The sequence below is a fragment of the Podarcis erhardii genome (genome assembly GCF_964252035.2).
Source record: "Podarcis erhardii genome assembly, chromosome: 17".
NCBI classification, from domain to species: domain Eukaryota; kingdom Metazoa; phylum Chordata; class Lepidosauria; order Squamata; family Lacertidae; genus Podarcis; species Podarcis erhardii.
In genome coordinates this window covers 2,900,551-2,917,640 of record NC_138515.1, presented here as the reverse complement: position 1 = coordinate 2,917,640, position 17,090 = coordinate 2,900,551, and the positions used below count along the sequence as shown (strand labels likewise).

At 44.6% G+C, this 17,090-nt stretch overlaps 1 protein-coding gene across 8 annotated transcripts in view; it reads right to left on the bottom strand.

Moving 5' to 3' along the window:
* Nucleotides 1-3,779: 3,779 nt before the first annotated feature.
* ATP2B3 (ATPase plasma membrane Ca2+ transporting 3) overlaps nucleotides 3,780-17,090 on the bottom strand; it is a 117,195-nt gene continuing 103,884 nt past the window's right edge. For 4 of the 8 annotated variants that reach the window (XM_081844519.1, XM_081844518.1, XM_081844520.1 and 1 more), the window contains one exon: nucleotides 3,780-4,812. In XM_081844519.1, coding sequence (XP_081700645.1) covers nucleotides 4,489-4,812 — 324 coding nt within the window. In that variant the 3' untranslated portion in view covers nucleotides 3,780-4,488. Of the gene's footprint in view, nucleotides 4,813-16,372; nucleotides 16,527-17,090 lie in introns of all 8 variants that reach the window. The other 4 variants (XM_081844522.1, XM_081844523.1, XM_081844524.1 and 1 more) reach the window with 2 other exon arrangements.

Sequence of the window (17,090 nt, the reverse complement as noted above, 5' to 3'; positions counted from 1 at the left end):
AATGGCATTTCTTCATCTCTAGGATGAATGCCCTTTATACTTTGTATTAGAAGTCAGAATGGAAAACCAGTTTAGTTTTCAAATGGAAGTGAATGTAAGGACTGAGGATGTGTGTGCTTCTAGTCCCCCCCCCCCCACCTGTGGTGTGTCTTCCAAACCTGGCAACACCCTTAGCCAGCATACTCTTAAGAGACAATCAGGCATCAAGTGGAGAGGATGTTGGAAGTGGAGTTCTAACAAAGGAAGCATCTGCTACTGGTTAGAACAAGTTGGACTAGCCACATGGGGTTGCAGAGAGACGTGCTCCAGCTCTTGGTTCTAGCAAGCCAGCCACCCCTTCTCCCCACCACTGTCAGCATCTTGTGTCCCACACTGCATGCTTAGTTTTCATTGTTTTGGGACCCCCTTCCGCTTTTAGGGTTTTCTTCTACAGTTTTTTGGGACAGTGGATGGAGCTTACTATTAGTGTATACTCCTTAGGATGGAGGAGAGTGGGAAAAACGGTTTACCAAACTTACGCAAACTGTAGGTCCCTTATGGATGGTCCCCAGTGTGGTCCACTTGACAGTGATGATGGTAGCAGCCAAAGAAAGGAAATAAACTCTACATACTATTTATTACAGCCCATTGCATTTTGAGAAAAAGTCCTTTATCAAAGGCACTGTAAATGTACAAATAACAAGAAGGATAACTGGTACAAAATGCAATAGATTATCATAAATGCATGTTAAAATTTATCCAATACCCAAGTTCGGTGGTTTATATATTACTTGTACATTTACAATGCTCTTGATAATTTTTTTTTTCCAAAACAAATTGGGCTTACAAACAATATTTTGTAGCACTTGTAGTTTATTTCTCCCCCATTTTTGCTTGAAAGCGTTGCTATCCTGGGACTATGGCTGGTTTTCTGCTTTCGCTTTGGGTAGCAGCCTGGTCTTGTTTTAATAATCAAGTCATTAAAGCAATTTAGCAATCTTGGGGCTTTTAGCCTGATGGCTTTGTGATTTTTGGATGGCCTCTTCCATTTGGACAAATGTACAAGCGCCTTTTTTTTTTACTTATTTATTATTATTATTTATTATTATTTTTAAAAAACCTTTCACCCTCTCCCCCTTTTTACTATGATTTATGAAAAAAAATATCCCCAATGAAACGCAATCCCCCCCCTCCCTTAGAAGGAATGCCCTTACCCTCCCGCACTTGTGAAATAGCAGAAACTCACTGATAAACACCTGGCAAATTTGTACAGCAGCAAAGTGATCTCTTTTTTGTTCGGATGGGGTGTGTGTGTGCATATATAAGCCCAGACTGGGACTAAAGCTTTCCTTTGGTGGCCCATTCCGTTTACTTGAAAATTAAACACTTAAGATTTCCATTTTTATTTTTTTCCCCTTTAAACACTCAGATGAGGAAAAAGAAACTTTTTTTTTTGTTTTCGTTGTTTTTCTTGGAAAGAAAAGATGACGACAAAAAGATTTACAGATGGGTTTGGCATTTGCCCTTCCGAAGAAGGGATGGCTTTTCTGACAGTGCTGCAGCTGGTATTTTCAAGCAGGTTTGCCCTGGGAAAACGCAGAGTATGTTCCACAGTTTCTAAATATTACAGACTTTTAGCTACGTGTTTTTTATACGCGGAGAAAGCTGGGGCTGCAAGGGGTTGAGGGCGACTCATCTTTGCAGCGAAAGACAAAACAGTCTGGTCAGGGACAGCACCCATGAATCCTGACTCCTTCGCCATCTCCCCCTGGCTGCTGTAGGTGCAGCTCCTTTGTCACCGTGTGTGACAGAACTATGAATGGTTCTTTGGTGGCCTCTATGTAGCCCCACATTGCGGAACTGTATCAGTGCAGACCACGGCACCAGATACTTGTAAGAAACCCTCAGCATCATCCAAAGGGTGCTGGCCCTTCATTTAAGTTCAGTGGTTGCACTCTGCCCACATCCGTGCTTGCTGCCATGGAGAGCCAGTGGCAGTTTGGAGCTTTTCACAGGTTCTTTCTGGCAGGAATGTTGTATAACTGAGGTTAAGATAAGCTGGTTTGGTTTGGAAGATGAACGCAAGCTTAACCTGGTGGAAGCCAGTATTCTCTCTGGGCGATAAAGGCGTTTTTCTGACCTTATGACACCATCTGCTGCTGTGTCGTGAACCTCAACTTTTCTTTCTCTGCCCTCGCCTGCTAGACCAAAGGTTCTCTAAGCGAGAGCCAGTGCAGTGCATCCATCCAATAGCGCGTCAGAGTTAAACAAGGGAAATCACACCCAGCCATGGAAGCTACTTGGTGGCCTCTGATACGGCATGAGATTCTTGATCTCAGGGTCGTGCGTTTGATCCCACCTTGGGCAAAAGACTGCTGCAATTTTGGACTAGATGGTCCCTTTCAACCCTAGGATTCTATGAACTCATTCTCTAACTCTCTGTCCTGACAGGATTGTTGCAGGACTAACATAGAATAATGCGCTATAGGCTACCCTGAACCGAGAGGAAGAGTGGGATATAAACGAGCAAAGCAAACATTACCTCCTCACCACCACCTCACAGCACTTGTCTGTGCATAGGATCAAGGTAGCATGTGAGCCAGGAATACACACTGCTCAGCAGCAGGAATCTCTGCCACCTTCAAATGGTTGCCTTGTGATTTTGGCGTACGAGGCAGAAATGCGTACAAATGGTACGCATTCTCTACTGCTAACTAGTATGAGGCACAGCCCACCAGGCCATTCACCTCTACGGGCTGAACAGTAATGCATGGGAGCTGCAAGAAAAGGCAGCAGTGCTCTCTTGTATCTGTGTGGCAGACCAGCTTCCCAGTGAGTTGGGCCTCATGGACCTGTCTCCCACCTTGTCACTCCTAAGGGCACCCCAGTCCTCGCTGCCGTGGTACCTTTGGGATCGTGGCTCCCATGGTCCACAACTGTGTGAAGGAAAAAATAGTGAAGTAGAATGGAAATGCATGAAGTCTCCTTAAGGAAAAGTGGAATTCTCTTAATAACCTTGTTTCTCCCAGCCCAGCATTTGCAGGTACTGTCATCGGGTCTGGAGATATGCAGTCCTTGAAACCACTGTAAAAGGAAAAGCATTATAACATGACTAAACTCTGGAATAAAACTGAATATAAATCAGCATTATTAAGTAAAAATGAGTGGAAGCCAGAACTACTTGATGAGTAGTCATTAACTACTAAGGCCACTAAGCCTGCATGCATTCAAATGTCTTTCCACAACCATGAGGGCTAGAAACCTATTCCTTCATTTTGGGCACAAAATATAAGATTATCAGAAATACAGCTTCTTTGCCAGTCTGATCAATGCTTTGAATGAGAAATTTCTAATATCAAGAAAGTTGTTGCTTTCTTTCTTGGTAGATTAAAAAAAAAGTAGTTCAATCTTTATCTTTCCCCCCCTTCTAAACAGTCTCTTTTGCTCAGATATTTATTGGAAGCTGATCAAAATTACCAGCTTTAGGAAGCATTTGGATTGAGAGTACTTCCAGGGAGGGGGCTTGGGGGGCAGTACACCATTTCAGGGAGGCCTGCTTTGGGTCAGGTTCTGGATAACTGTCTGAAAAGGCCCAAATTTGTGCCAGTGCAACGACCCTTAATTTCCACCACTCTGCATCTGTGCAAGACCCAGCCCATCAGGGCTTCTGTTACTGTACTCAGCAACTGCCCCACAGTCAATTCCCACTCCCAAGAGGAAATAATCAATGTTCTTTCCCCGGCAAACCCTGATATAAAATACAAGCTACAGCAAGCAATGATCTTTTTAAAAAAGAAAAAAAAAAACAAAAACCAAAAACAGATTTGCCCTAGGCTGAAATTCCCTTGGGGGAGAGGGGAAAGGAGAAAAGAGGGTTTGATAACAGGCATGCGTTATGGTCAGAAGGTCCGTTAATACATCTGTTGGTTGGTATCATATATATATATTTAGGATAATAGATGTCTAGATTATTCCTCTTTTTTCCTTTTTCCTTTTTTTTGTTCTTTTCCCGGTGCAAATATAGTTCCTTTTTTAAACTTTTTTTTTGGGGGGAGGGGAAACCTGAAAAGAGGTCCCAGAAATAAATCAAAGCAACCCCCAAACGGGGGATTATCGTGGGTTCGGTGAGTGTGTTTTGTGTCCAAAGAGAAACGAAGAACAGACTAGAGAAATGGGTGGTTGTTTTTTTCCTGTACACCCTCCGGGACTCAGCCACAAACCCCTCATGGGTGATTCTGAAGAAAACTTTTCTCCCCCTTCACAGTTTGTCTATCGCTTTTCATTGCATCAGTTCAGTTTCTCGTCTTCATTTGCCTGAGCCAACCAGTGGCAGAAACCGTGTCCATTTCCACCCCGTTAAGAGAAAAAACCTCCAGTGTCAAGAGGAGAAACACCATCTCCTGCCCGGTTTCTTTCCTGACTCACTCAGCTAGTCCTTGTCTCCCAGGAGGAACTGAAGACCCCTGCTGTGCACAAAGTCATTTTGACTGGTTGCATGGTGGGGTTGTGTTAGAGGGAAGTTTCCATGCTGTGGAGCGGGCTAACAGGGCTGGACGAGGAGGTAGGTGTCTTGCTGGCATCCGTGCTTAGGTAGATGCCGCTGTCAATGGCGTTGTTGTTCTTGTTGGGGGATGGTGGGGGACTGGCCCGGAAGCGCCGTCTCGGGGGACCCTCGCTCTCCTCCACGTCTGTATCATCAATGAGGGGGATGTTGTGGATGTAGTCGTTGATCAAGAACTCGGGCGTTGTCATGAAGTTATGGATGGAGGTCTTCGTATCTGGCTTCTCCAGCCCTTCGTAGAGGGAACTACGGAACGCTTTCACTACGCGGATCTGCAGGGAAGGCCAAGAGGAAAGAGAAGAGAGAGAATGAGAGCTTGTCTCTTGAGAGCCGGAACTGACGCCAGGCCACATTGGTGGGACTTGCTAACTTTGTCCTTTGCCAAGCTGGCTTGGTCAAGGAGAAGGCTGAGGAGAAGGGATAGGACCTTGCAGTCCTAACACTTAACTTTCCTCCTCATTCCAGCCCCTGTCAGTGCATTGTCAGTGGTTCTCCAGGGTTTCATAAATATCTCAGGTGAATTTGTTTTCAGCCCTGCTAGCTAATTGAGGGCACTTCTATGATACAAAACAGCATATATCAGTTTTATACCAGTTTAACTGTCATGGCTTCCCTCAGCAAATTGTAGCACAGTGAGGGGGCTAAGAATTCTGTATGTCCCTAATTCCAATTAAAGAGTTACGATTTCATGGGAATGACTGTTAAGCCAGGATAATTCTGTGATGTTGTACATTTTAAGGTGATGGTAACTTGGACGTAAGCCATACAAATTTTGTGTGCTGCATAAGCTCTGCTCTGACCCACCTTCCATAGGCTATAAGCAGAAGCAAAGAAGCCAAAGACAGGCTTGTGCAGCTTTATACAGCTTTACACTGTTCTTGATATCACCTCCCGCTGCCCTGCTTCATTTTCTTTGGCTTCTAAGTCCCAAGGCCCGACTCAAAGCTGGTGGAAAGAGCGGTCGCCCATGCAGACAACCAGCCCCTCTGCTTTCTTAACTATAGCCCAGTTTTCGTGTGTTTTGTTGTTCTTTATTTTCCATTTCCTCGCCATACCTGGGATATTATTTATGATTCCTGGTGGACATTGATGGAAGGGGTGATTGGGGAGAAAGGTGAGGGGGACTAAAGGAGCCCTCATCAGCAGTGAAGAACTAAAAAAACTAAAAGGGATGAGAAGAAGAATCAATAGAAAAAATGGCAAGTGCGGATGGTTAGAACAGGAATGGGGGAGGGTGTTATGTGGCCAACATTTTTTCATTGGGTGAAACAATCTAGTGGCTTTGTAAGGGACAGACAGTGGAGGGTGGAAATGAATTTAATCTAAAGAAAGTGGGAGAACAGAAAAGAAATTGTGTGTGTGTGTAAAATCCTCTACACTCAGGAAAAATCCTGAACTTTTTGTTTTGGGTACAGCATTTCATACCTGCTCTGTTTCTTTGCTGCTTGTTTCTCCCCATCTTCTCACCCCTCAGTCTGGCAATTAACACAGGCGTTTAAAATTCAGTTGGGCTCCCCTTAATTTCCTCAGAGTTGAGAGCAGCTAATTTACCAAAGGTGACAGGGGAGTAGCATTTGATTTCCCAGCTTCAGAAAAAGCTTAAAATATTCTCAGCCTGTCTGGTTTCATGAACGGAACGAACCTGCTGCCTCTTTCAAGGAAGGGCTGGGGGGAAATGGCTCAAAAATAAACAAGCAGTGTGCTTACTGCCATGTCCATCTTAATTAGCCCTGCAGTGCTTTGTGGGTAAAAATCCTAAACCATTCTGCTCCTAGCTCAAAATTTCTGGTGCGTTTTGGTGTGGGAGAAGGGGGAACACTTTTTCTCCCATGAGAGAGGAGTGGCTCATCTTGATTAGTGCTTAGGAAGCTGGTGGTGGACAAGAGACGCATAATGTGGACTAGTCTGCATGCCCAGTGAGCAAAAGAAGTAGGACGGAAGCACAACATTCTAGGGCAGCACGTGCAGTTGGGTGCCTTCATGCCACATCATGCTTTAGGGGCCCAGAATCCAGTTCCTGTACCCAGGAGATGGAGTGGGAAGGATCAAGCTGAGGAGAAGGCCTAAAAGAGAAAGACAAAAAGCAACAAAGCAAAACCCAGAACCCCAGCACAATTCGGAAGCATGCAGGAAAGGCAGAAATACTGGGTCATATACTGAAAGGTAGCTAAGCAAGTAAGAATGGAGCTTAGAGAGAATATGGCATTTGAAGGTCTGAGGCTCCTAAATGCTCTTTCCTCCATTGGGAAGGGTGTGCGGCCATTTTAGGTTCTACAGTCAGCAATGAGAAAAATATGGTTCTGTTGCTGTTCATGGTAAAGCAAGGAGTCCTACAACCAACTTTCAGCTTTGCGCAGAAAGTGAAAAACAAAACTAGAACCCAACATTTTAATGTAGCTGCTCGGAGTAAACTTTTAGTGAATACACACGATTTTTTGCTGGGTGGTAAGATACTAGATGGTGCACACAACCATTTGGTAAGCCCATTGTTTCTATTGTTCTGCCAGGTTGTGAGGAAAATCTTCGTACTTATCAGAAACCCAGGAAATAAGGGGAGAGGTAAAATTTGTGTTAGCACATGATAAAACCATGCTGGCTTAACAAGTGGGTACATGTACACTGGTAAATTACCAGCTAGTAAATGGTCAGCTACATGAAGGGAAAGTTCCTATGCAATTGTGTAGTCATGAATATAGCAGGTGCTACATTCTACTTAGGCCTCTCTGGGACTGGGTGTGGAAAGATTTGTCTTAGCATCATATAATAAATCTAAAAGACTAGGAATATGTTCAGTTTACTCTGTTCCATGTTGGCAATGTCATTACTTTGCTCTTCAACTCTGGCCTCTGATTAGTCAAAGAAGGTACTTATATCACCCTGGGTTATATCATGTTTCAGTCCCAGGTATCTTGGTTGCTGCATTATGTGTTTAACTTAACATTATTGGTTGAGCCTCCCCCCCCCCCCGGGTAACACTGTGCCCCTGCCATGAGGTAAAGCGAGCTTGTTGCCTCGGGCAGATTTTGTGCACCATTAAGGGCAGCAGAGTTGGAGACCAATCCAATGCATGAAGCTCAATCCACCAGGATGTTCTCATGCACAAGTCCCACTAAAATGAACAACTGCTTCATAATGATACAGTGGTTCATTTCAAAAGAGTGTACATATGAGACATTTTCAAGGTTAGTTAGCAGGAGGGAGGCCATGTTGTTTTTCCATCTCATTATGTCTTTGGTCAGCCCTGTCTACCTTAAACAGTGCTCTCCTTTTTGGTTTCCTGGCTCTTTCTTGCTCCCTGAACTGTTGGCAGTTGACTATCTCAGACCAGTGACCTCTCAGCATATCGCCATCTACAGGGCAAGTTTTAAACGTTTCTGAGCACAGTTCAAAGTGTTGGTGCTGACCTTGAAAGCCCTAACCTGAAGGAGCGTCTCCACCTCCATCATTCTGCCCGGACACTGAGGTCCAGCGCCAAGGGCCTTCTGGCGGTTCGAGAAGCCAAGTTACAGGGAACCAGGCAGAGGGCCTTCTCGGTGGTGGCACCCGCCCTGTGGAACGCCCTCCCACCAGATGTCAAAGGGAAAAACAACTCCCTGACATTTAGAAGACATCTGAAGGCAGCCCTGTTCAGGGAAGCTTTTAATGTTTAATAGGTTATTGTATTTTAGTGTTCTGTTGGAAGCTGCCCAGAGTGGCTGGGGAAAACCCAGCCAGATGGATGGGGTATAAATATTATTATTATTATTATTATTATTATTATTATTATTATTATTTGATGATTGTTAGGGTTCCCCCTGTCAAAGAAGGTAGATTGCCAATCATCATACTGGAAAGACCTAAATCACTCTCAGAACTACATTTCTCACAAGAGGCAAAAAGCTTTTGGGGGGCTGGTGGGGGGGGTTCTTTTTAGTAGATAAAGACCTAAAGGGCAAAGGGTAAAAACCAAAAATAAAACAGCCCTCCATGCAGCATGTCTTCATGTGCAGTTTGTCTCTAAAACCTGAAGGTGAAGCAGGGAGGCATCACCTTTTCTCTGCCCGTTTCAAATTGTCATAAATGGGTATTGTAACCAGACTGTATGTAGCTCACAGGAGAGTTGAGAGGATGAATTAAATGAGACCTACATAATTTGTAATTCACCAAGCCAGCCCACGAGCTTCCTGTTTTTGGTATCTGCCTGTTGGTGTCAAGTATCTACCAACTGGTGGTATCTATACAGCTGGTGGGCTACATTCAATTTGCAGGGCCAAAGGCTGTGCAGAGCTGAATGAAATGGTCCCATAGTGCTTTTTCCCTCTTAAGAAGGGATGGAAACACAGGATTATTACTGGGACAGGAAGGGAATCGACTAAAACAATTTGAGATTTGAAATAGGGATATTGGTCGGGGGTTTTTGTTTAAAGGAAGCTGGTGATGCCATCAGACCACATTCCTAACCAAGCCATGGACCCACTTGGAGTGCTGCCCTCTTAGGAAAAGGTCGCAGTGTTGTGCTGTGCAGATGGGAAAGCAAGGTGGTGGATGGTTTGCAGCTGCTGGTACATGTAGCAACACGTCCCCCCCCCCCAATGCACCACTGGGAGAGTGCAAGTTTTGGATGGAGGAAGTGGAGATGAGGAAGGAGGGGTTGCTTTCATGCTGCAAGAAAACCAGGGCAGAAAACCCCAAACTATGACTTCAGAGAAGCAAAACAGCTCAGACAGACAGACAGACAGTGAAAGATGCCTCCAATCACAGCCTCAGGACACGAAGTGAAGAAAGACCCATGCATTGCTGCAACAGTACGGTAAACTTTCGAGTATTGAGGCCCATCCTTGCTGTTTTGGGGAGGAGACAAGGGAAGGGAGGATTTATGAGTTCATGCTGTGCCACTGGTGCCTCCGTCCATGCCCCACAGGCTACCCTCTTGCCCCTGCCCCAAAGCGGATGGTAAGACACAGAAAAGAAAGATGAGCCAGCAGGTTGAGGGAAAGTAGCAGGTGAGGGGGGCAGGATAGGACCCTTTTGGAACATAAGGGCTCAAGACACTGGGCATATAGTGGAAACACATGTGATTCAGCATTGGCTCTGCACTAACAGTTCAGGAAAGGTTACAAAACCCACTGCTAACACAACCCCCCCCCCCGCCATGTCTGAATTCCAGCCATAAACTGATCAAGTAGCAGTTCTGCTTCTGGGAAACTGCAGTTCTCTGACAGGAGCTATGCTTCTGTAATGGAGAATTCTCACCACCCTTACCAAACTACAATTCCCAGCGTTCCCAAGGGGAAACTGACCTGGGCCTGCCCCACTAACAGGCTGAAGTTTCAAGTGTTCCAGATTTAATAGAATTTACTTTGTACTCTCGAACTCAGATGAAACCACTGATTCCTGAAATTGCCTGCCATCCCTCAGCAGAGGCTGCCTCGAGGTTCCATATTGTGGTCATGTTAGAGAAGGGGTGGAGAACCTGGTACTCTCCAAATGTTGTTGAGCTCCAGCTCCCATCAGTCCCAACCCAGCATACCCAGTGGTCAAGGATGATGGGAATTGCAACATTTGGAGGGCTACAGGTTCCCCCAGCCTGTGTGACAGAACCACTGGCTTTTATAAGATGAAATTTAGATGCCAGATCTAAACTCCAGCCCTCTTGTGTCTCCAACCTTAGCGAACTCATTCAGCCAGGGGAGGACTTCGGTCCTTCAAATTTCAGCAGCACCCTATGCAAGGCAAAAATTTGGCACCTGACCCTTGCCTTCCTTTCTGCTCAATTCACTACTTCATAGTTGTGGTGCCCTGTGCTGCCCCCCCTAGGCTGAATGCCTGGTGCAGTGGAAATGGTTATGCTGCCCTAAACCCGCCTCTGATTGAGCTACTGTAGGCATCCCTTGCAAGAGAGCCTTCTTATATTAATGGGGGCTGGACAAGTAGAAGCTCCTCCCCTCCAAGAATGAATGACCCCGCTCACATACATGGGTGAAAGTAAAGGCATGTATTCAGGAATACCACATGGATAGGTGAATCCAGTGGGTCTTCTTCCTCTCAACACTGTTCTGGATTTTAGCATTTACTTTATTCTAACTTCTGATTGGGGATTTTCCAACTAGATCAATGTGGGGCCTCTGGATTTCAGATCTGCTTTCTCCTTCATTAAGAGGCCCAAATGCCTGGTGAGCCTCACTGTCAGCTTTCTAAAATGCCCTTTACACGGTCAGATAGAAACCGTATTCTAAAACTGATGTTGCTGGTTTAGCAGGCATCTCTCTCTTTGTTGATCCTAAAGAAGCAGCCACTATAGAAAATCTGGACCTTACATAGCTGAGGGCCATGCTAAAATAGATGAGGGTCTTCCTATCTTTTTCATTCTTTCTTCTTTTGGTGAGGTGGCAAGGGTACCTGGGAAGGCAGGCTGCATCTTATACCTGCATGTGATGACCCAAGTCCCCATGAGAAAGCAGAAAGCAGCAGTGATGAGATGAAGGTGGCAGGTGAAGAGAAAACGAGGAAAGGGAGTTGGGGGAGGGAGAAGGGAACACTTTGGCTGGTTTATTGTTTGGGGTTATTGTTTTTTGTGTCTATTTTTTCTTTTTTCTTTTTTTTACAAAAACACTACAGGAAATCCCCGGCTGATACTGAGGTGGTTTCATCCATGATATCTCGGCAGCTGCAAAGGGGAGAGAATAGGAAGGGAAAGTTTGTAAGGGAAAGGTGCAAGGGAGAAGGAAGAGGACAGGGGGTTCATGTCAGGCTCGTGAAAAAGGGTTCCAAAAATAGGTTCCAATAAAGTCCAATGCAGCCTTCCCTCACCTGCTTCCATTCACCTATTTTGGATTACTGCTCCCATCAGCCTTAGCTACTGAGTTCTGAGGTTGATGGGAGATGTTGTTACCCAAAACTCCTAGAGGGGACCAGGTTAGGGAAGTCTGGTCTAGTGAATATTGGGCAGCAGCCTGTGGGAGGCTGCAACCTTCTACTTAGGTATCCAATATATCGTAGACTTGGGTATCGAATACTGGGTTTTGTTTTTGTCATGCATATTGTGCTTTGTGTATGTAATATGAACTCAGCCTCCCTGGGAAGGTGTTAGCGGAACTGGGAGTGTCTCCCTAATATTTCCTATTGTCAACTACAACCAGTTATACCTTGATAACATTATTAGTACAGACTTCAACTACCACATTCTGGTTCCAGATTTACAAACATGAATCAGAGCCCAAGTCTTTACTAGCCCTTGTTATTACGACAGCAGGATGGCTATTAATGGGCAACAAAGTCTGTGTTATCTTATACATGCTTATCTGGGAGCAAGTCCCATTGAATTCAGCTTATTTCTGAGCAGAGAGGTTTAGGCTTGCAGTGAAAGTTGCAAGTTGTGATTCTGATTATGCACTCCTAGGATGCCTCACGTCATGGCTGAGCTGGCAAATTGTGTACAGATTATAGCTTTCCAGATCCATGGAGGTGGTATTGTAGAGGTCATACAATGCTTATAATACATGTACCCCATTTTGTGTGTATGTGCGACTGCCCTCACAGTATTGGCCAATTTGATTTTGCAATGTAACAAATTCCTGAATGTATGACCAGGACTGCTGTAGTAGATACTTTTACCTCAGCAGTGGAGCACTTGGGTAATTTTAGATTCTGACTAATGGTCTTATGTGTGAGAGACGTCTTTCGAATATCTGATTATTTCAATATGTAGCTAGCCAGTCCTTTTGAGTTTGGGGGCTCTCCTGATCATTCTGCTGAGTAGGACCTTGGACATCTGCCCCAGAATCCTGCCCTGACAGTGTCACTGCTGTTCATGATAAACACAGCTAATTTTGCCTTTCTAGCTTATGGTCAGGGAAAGTAACGCTATGATAAAAACATATAAGCAAACATTTAAATTGAATAAATTTTCTTAAAATAAATATAAAAACTCCGCCCCACTCTTATTTAAACACTAGCCCTAGCAAATAATGAAATGTACACCCACATCCAGATATGATTCTTACGTAGGGTCTACAATACCTGGCACATCTTTAAGAGTTCAGGTAACTCACAACTTACACACATTTAACTTGTGTGCATTCAGCTTTACATGCTTGGCAAAAAATGTGCTTTGACTATACGCAGAATGTAAGCCAGTGTAAGCTGAGAGTCGCCTGTATATCAAAACAGATGAGCACTTGAGCAGTCAAAGTTTTTCCAAGCAGGCAGCTGCAGCCTTGAAGGAACTTTCACTTGTCACCAATTTGGATGTCGGAGTCTGCTATGAATGGCACAGAAGTCTTGCCAATAACTGCTCAGCTCATGTGTATGAGATATGATGTTAAGAGCTCGTCCGCACTTCCACTTGTTCCACTGCTTTTCCACCGGGGAAACCTGCTGTTTACCGCTGAATCAGAACAAACCTGTTTTTCTGCAAATTGATGTTTGTCATAATTCACAGCAGTGGGTTTTCCCAGGGGAAAGTGGTGGGACAAGCGGAAGTGTGGACAAGCCCTAAGCTACAAGGGGAATTGCAATTGACTTTCCATGCTATCAAGAGGTATATGTGTAGTTTTCTGTGCAGGCATCCTGTTGTGTTCTATTCCAACCTGCTGTGGTTGAAGCAATCTGAAATTCACTCACCCATGCAGTGAGTGGCATTTATGACACCACTTTTTAAAAAAATCATTTTAAATTAGATCTGAAATGTTATTCCACCTTTATTTTCTTTAATGAAAGACAGTTATGCAACAGGAAAATGCTGTTAAGTGTCTTTCTGTATTAAGGTGTTATAGTGCTAAAACACTGTAAAATAATAATGCTAACTAGTAATTTGTTGCCACCCTGCCATGGCCCTGTCTAGGTAAGCTGCAGCAATGCTGGTGTCAAATAGGGGTGTTGGGTTTTTTTTACAGCTCTGCCTACTACCGATGATAATTCTTTATTTAAAAAAGATGTAATAAACTTTTGGGATGACATCCATTTTATCAACATGGTTAACGGCAGTGACCAAAAAGGGTTCTTGGTGTATAGGACTATACGCCTCTTTAAGTAAATACATCTACATTTGTGGAAATTGTGTCACTATTCTGTTCATGTCAATTTCACCCTAATCATTTAGTGTAGAAGCACTCTTAACACAGAAGCATTTGTGCCACCATGATAAGAGGAGGAAGGTTACATTGGAATCCATCAGGCTTTATTCCAAGAGGTGAGGTGAGATAGCTGCCTGTGGCAGTGATTTTAGGTGTCATTAACAGTTGCAGGACACAATCCACTGGGACGTTCTTGTGCAGCTGCCACTTTGAAATGAACTGTTACATGGGTTTATTCATTTCATTATGACTTGATCAGGGGAGCTGCTCAGTATTTTGTGCCATGTGCTAATTAGGGGCAGGGAAGAGGGACGGTGGAAAGTGCAGTTTGGATTTTCTGTTTCATGCACCGAAATGTTTCAGGTGGTCCCTGTTTATTCTGTGAGCCTGAAATGACAAACTCCCCTTTGGAAAAATTAGGGTGGAGAAACCCATTTGCCATCCACAACATGGTTCCTAAAAAAGAAACATAATCATCATCAAAACAAAATAAACCAAAATAACTGACACAGCACTTCCAAGATGCAAGAGGTGGGGGAAAGACCAAAGGCCATTAATGGATATCAATTTCCCAAGGAGCAACAGCAGTTCGCTGGAAGGGAGGAAGAGAGTTTAATATAAAGGCAGCATTTAAAGAGAAAAAGAGAGAGAGAGAGAGAGAGAAACAACTGCTGAAATTGCAGCAAAGATTACGAGGCCATACTCGAAGGTTTACATGGTAGGGTGCACACCCTTTGAAAAGCAAGGCCAGTACATGTCATACCAAAAGGTACCATGAAACTGCCACACCACAGCGCTGGCATGACCACCAGCATGGCTTAGATTGGTTAAAAGAAAAGAGAAGAGACTATTGAAATATTCTAAACAAACCAACTTGCTGAGAATACCTGAGACCTAATCCGAGAGCTGGAGTTCAGGGAGTGGAGAAGCTTACCTCTTTGGTTCTTTCACTGCCGTGCAAAAAATGAAAAATAAAGAGGGGTTTTGTGCCCTCCCTCCAAGAAAGCATTGGCATAGCATAGTTTCTGAAGAGGGAAGGATAGGCACAGGAAAGAGACTGAGGAGGGAAAAAGGAGCAAGGGAACCACTTTTTTCATTAACATGCAGAGGAACTGGTCCATGACACCCCTGTGGGTGCCTTCAAGAGGCATGTTCTCACCTTTTGCTTCTGAGCAAAGTGAAAGGCTCCCCTTTCCTGACACATCCCAGACCCCAGAGTTTCATTCCTTTCCATAAACATGCTTTTCACTCTTGTAATGCCTTGAGCCTTCAGAGCAAGGATTGTGGTTTTCTCACACATTCTCTTTCAAAGTATTTGTTTATTCAGAGGCTTTCTATAATAAATTCACTTTGAGTGGGGGGTGAACAAGAGCTGCTATGACATCTTCTCTGGACCCCATATGCTGTCTACCATGCATATTTAAACCAGTTTCAAACCTGCTGCGCTGCTTTGGCTCCCAGTCTAGGAACCAAGACAGGGCTGATCTAACATACAAATAAATGTAGTTTGCTGAGGATGCTGAGAATTCTGTTCGAGATCCTTGCCCTGCTCCTCCACACAAAACTGCAGTTCCCAGAGTTCCCAAGGAGGAAGGAGGAACTGTTAAATGTGCCTGGAATCATAGATTTATGATAGCTATCGTACAAAAAAGAAAAAAGAAAAAAGGACAAATCTACTCAACACCCTGGATTTTTGATGGGCAAGCCTGACACTAAACCTGTCCACACTGGTTTAAATGTGAAGTGTAGGTGGAAGATGATATTTGGAATCATGTAAGTGAAGATGTTTGCAGCTGCTGTTGAGCAAAGCCTCTTTATTCCAATGTGAATTGCACTACAGCTGTGATTATTAGTGGCCCGAATCAGCCTCATCTGGTGTTTAGAGGTAACAATACGAGTCTGACCTGCCAGCTCATTCTAGTGTCCTCTCCAATCAGGGGCATGAAGTCACGGTTAGAAGGAAGAACTTCTCCTGTGATGGTTGACTGGTTCTATGCAAAAAAACTGCACTTCTTTTTCTTTTTGGTACTGACTTCCTACAGATTTAATCTACACCAGAATTGCCTTGATCCTCACTATGGTCAGCAGATGACTTCATATTTATCCCAGGAATGGTGATGCTATAAGCTGTTATTGTCCAAAAGTTTCATGTTGTGGGGTCTGGTACCCGATCATTTGCTCTCCTCTATGCAACACCCACCCACCCCACCCCAGCAAAACTCTGACGTGCAACAGTGAGTGACACACACCAAACACCACAATAAACACCAATCACCATCAAGATGTGTGGCTAGGCCGAGAAATGAAGCTGGACCCCCAGCTGGTAGTGCTCTATGGTGCTTCAGTTCCTTTGACTGAAACACAACCCCCTGCCCATGCAGAGCCCTCCCTCCCTGCCCATGACCTCACCAGCTGGGGATCTGACTCCAGTCCATTAAAAACCAGCAGCCACTGATAGAGAAAGTGAAAGAGGTGAGCAAACGAAGGAGAAAAGGGGTGCAGGTGGCTAAAGAAGGAGGGGCAAAGCGCAGAAATTGTATGGCTTTATATAAGTTGTAAATCCGGCGTGACTGAGACCGGACAGAGAAAAAACTGAAATAAATAATATTGCAACAGTGATTGCAGCAACGAGGGGCCAAGGGGGTGGGTGGGTGGGGTGGATAGAAGAGAAGGGAGGGGATACTGGAGGAGGGCAGCAATAGGATGGGGGGTTTTTTGTCTTTGTTTGGTTTGGTTTTTTTAAAAAAATCACAAGCAGTAAGAGGAAATCAAGACTCACTCCCGGCACCGGCGCTGGCATTTGCGGCGGAGAGAATTACGTGAGTGGGGGTAGAAATATTGGTTACATCGTGCAGTTGGCTGAGGACGGAAGAGCGGCGTCGGACAGCCCCCTGAAAGGAGCCACTTCTCTTGAAGGTGCTAACTACCTCCATCTGCAGGAGAGAAAATGAGATAGAAAATTTGGATGGCAGCGGGCAGCGGCTGCAGTGGAACAGCGCATACCAGCCAGAATTGGCCATGCTGGGGGTTTGGCCTCCTGCCACAGTCTATGAAGCATTATGCACCAGAGGCCAGCTAGTGGGAGTTGGCACCACACTGATGTTCTTTTATGGAAAGAGCAAATTGCACCAGCAGAAGATCGAGGCAACTGGTCACACTTGAAGGCTCCATTTCTAAAGAGTTTACACAAAGTACAAACCCTTAGCAGCACATTATACCAGAATTGTTGGGGGGGAAATCCAGCAAGACACAAATGGCTGTAGCCAATCCATTAAGAACAGAGTGCAAGGCACAACTGACCTGAGGAACTCGTTGCTACAAGATGTTTGTGAAGACCAGTGTTACAGCTTCGTTGGGGGAAATAATAAAATAATTAAAAGACAAGAATCATGGACAATAGGTTCATCATTAGCCATCACCAAGGGGCAAAGAGTACAGCCTCAAACAAGAGGATGGTCATAAAACATTTGCACATTTCAAATTGCTATACAGTGGTA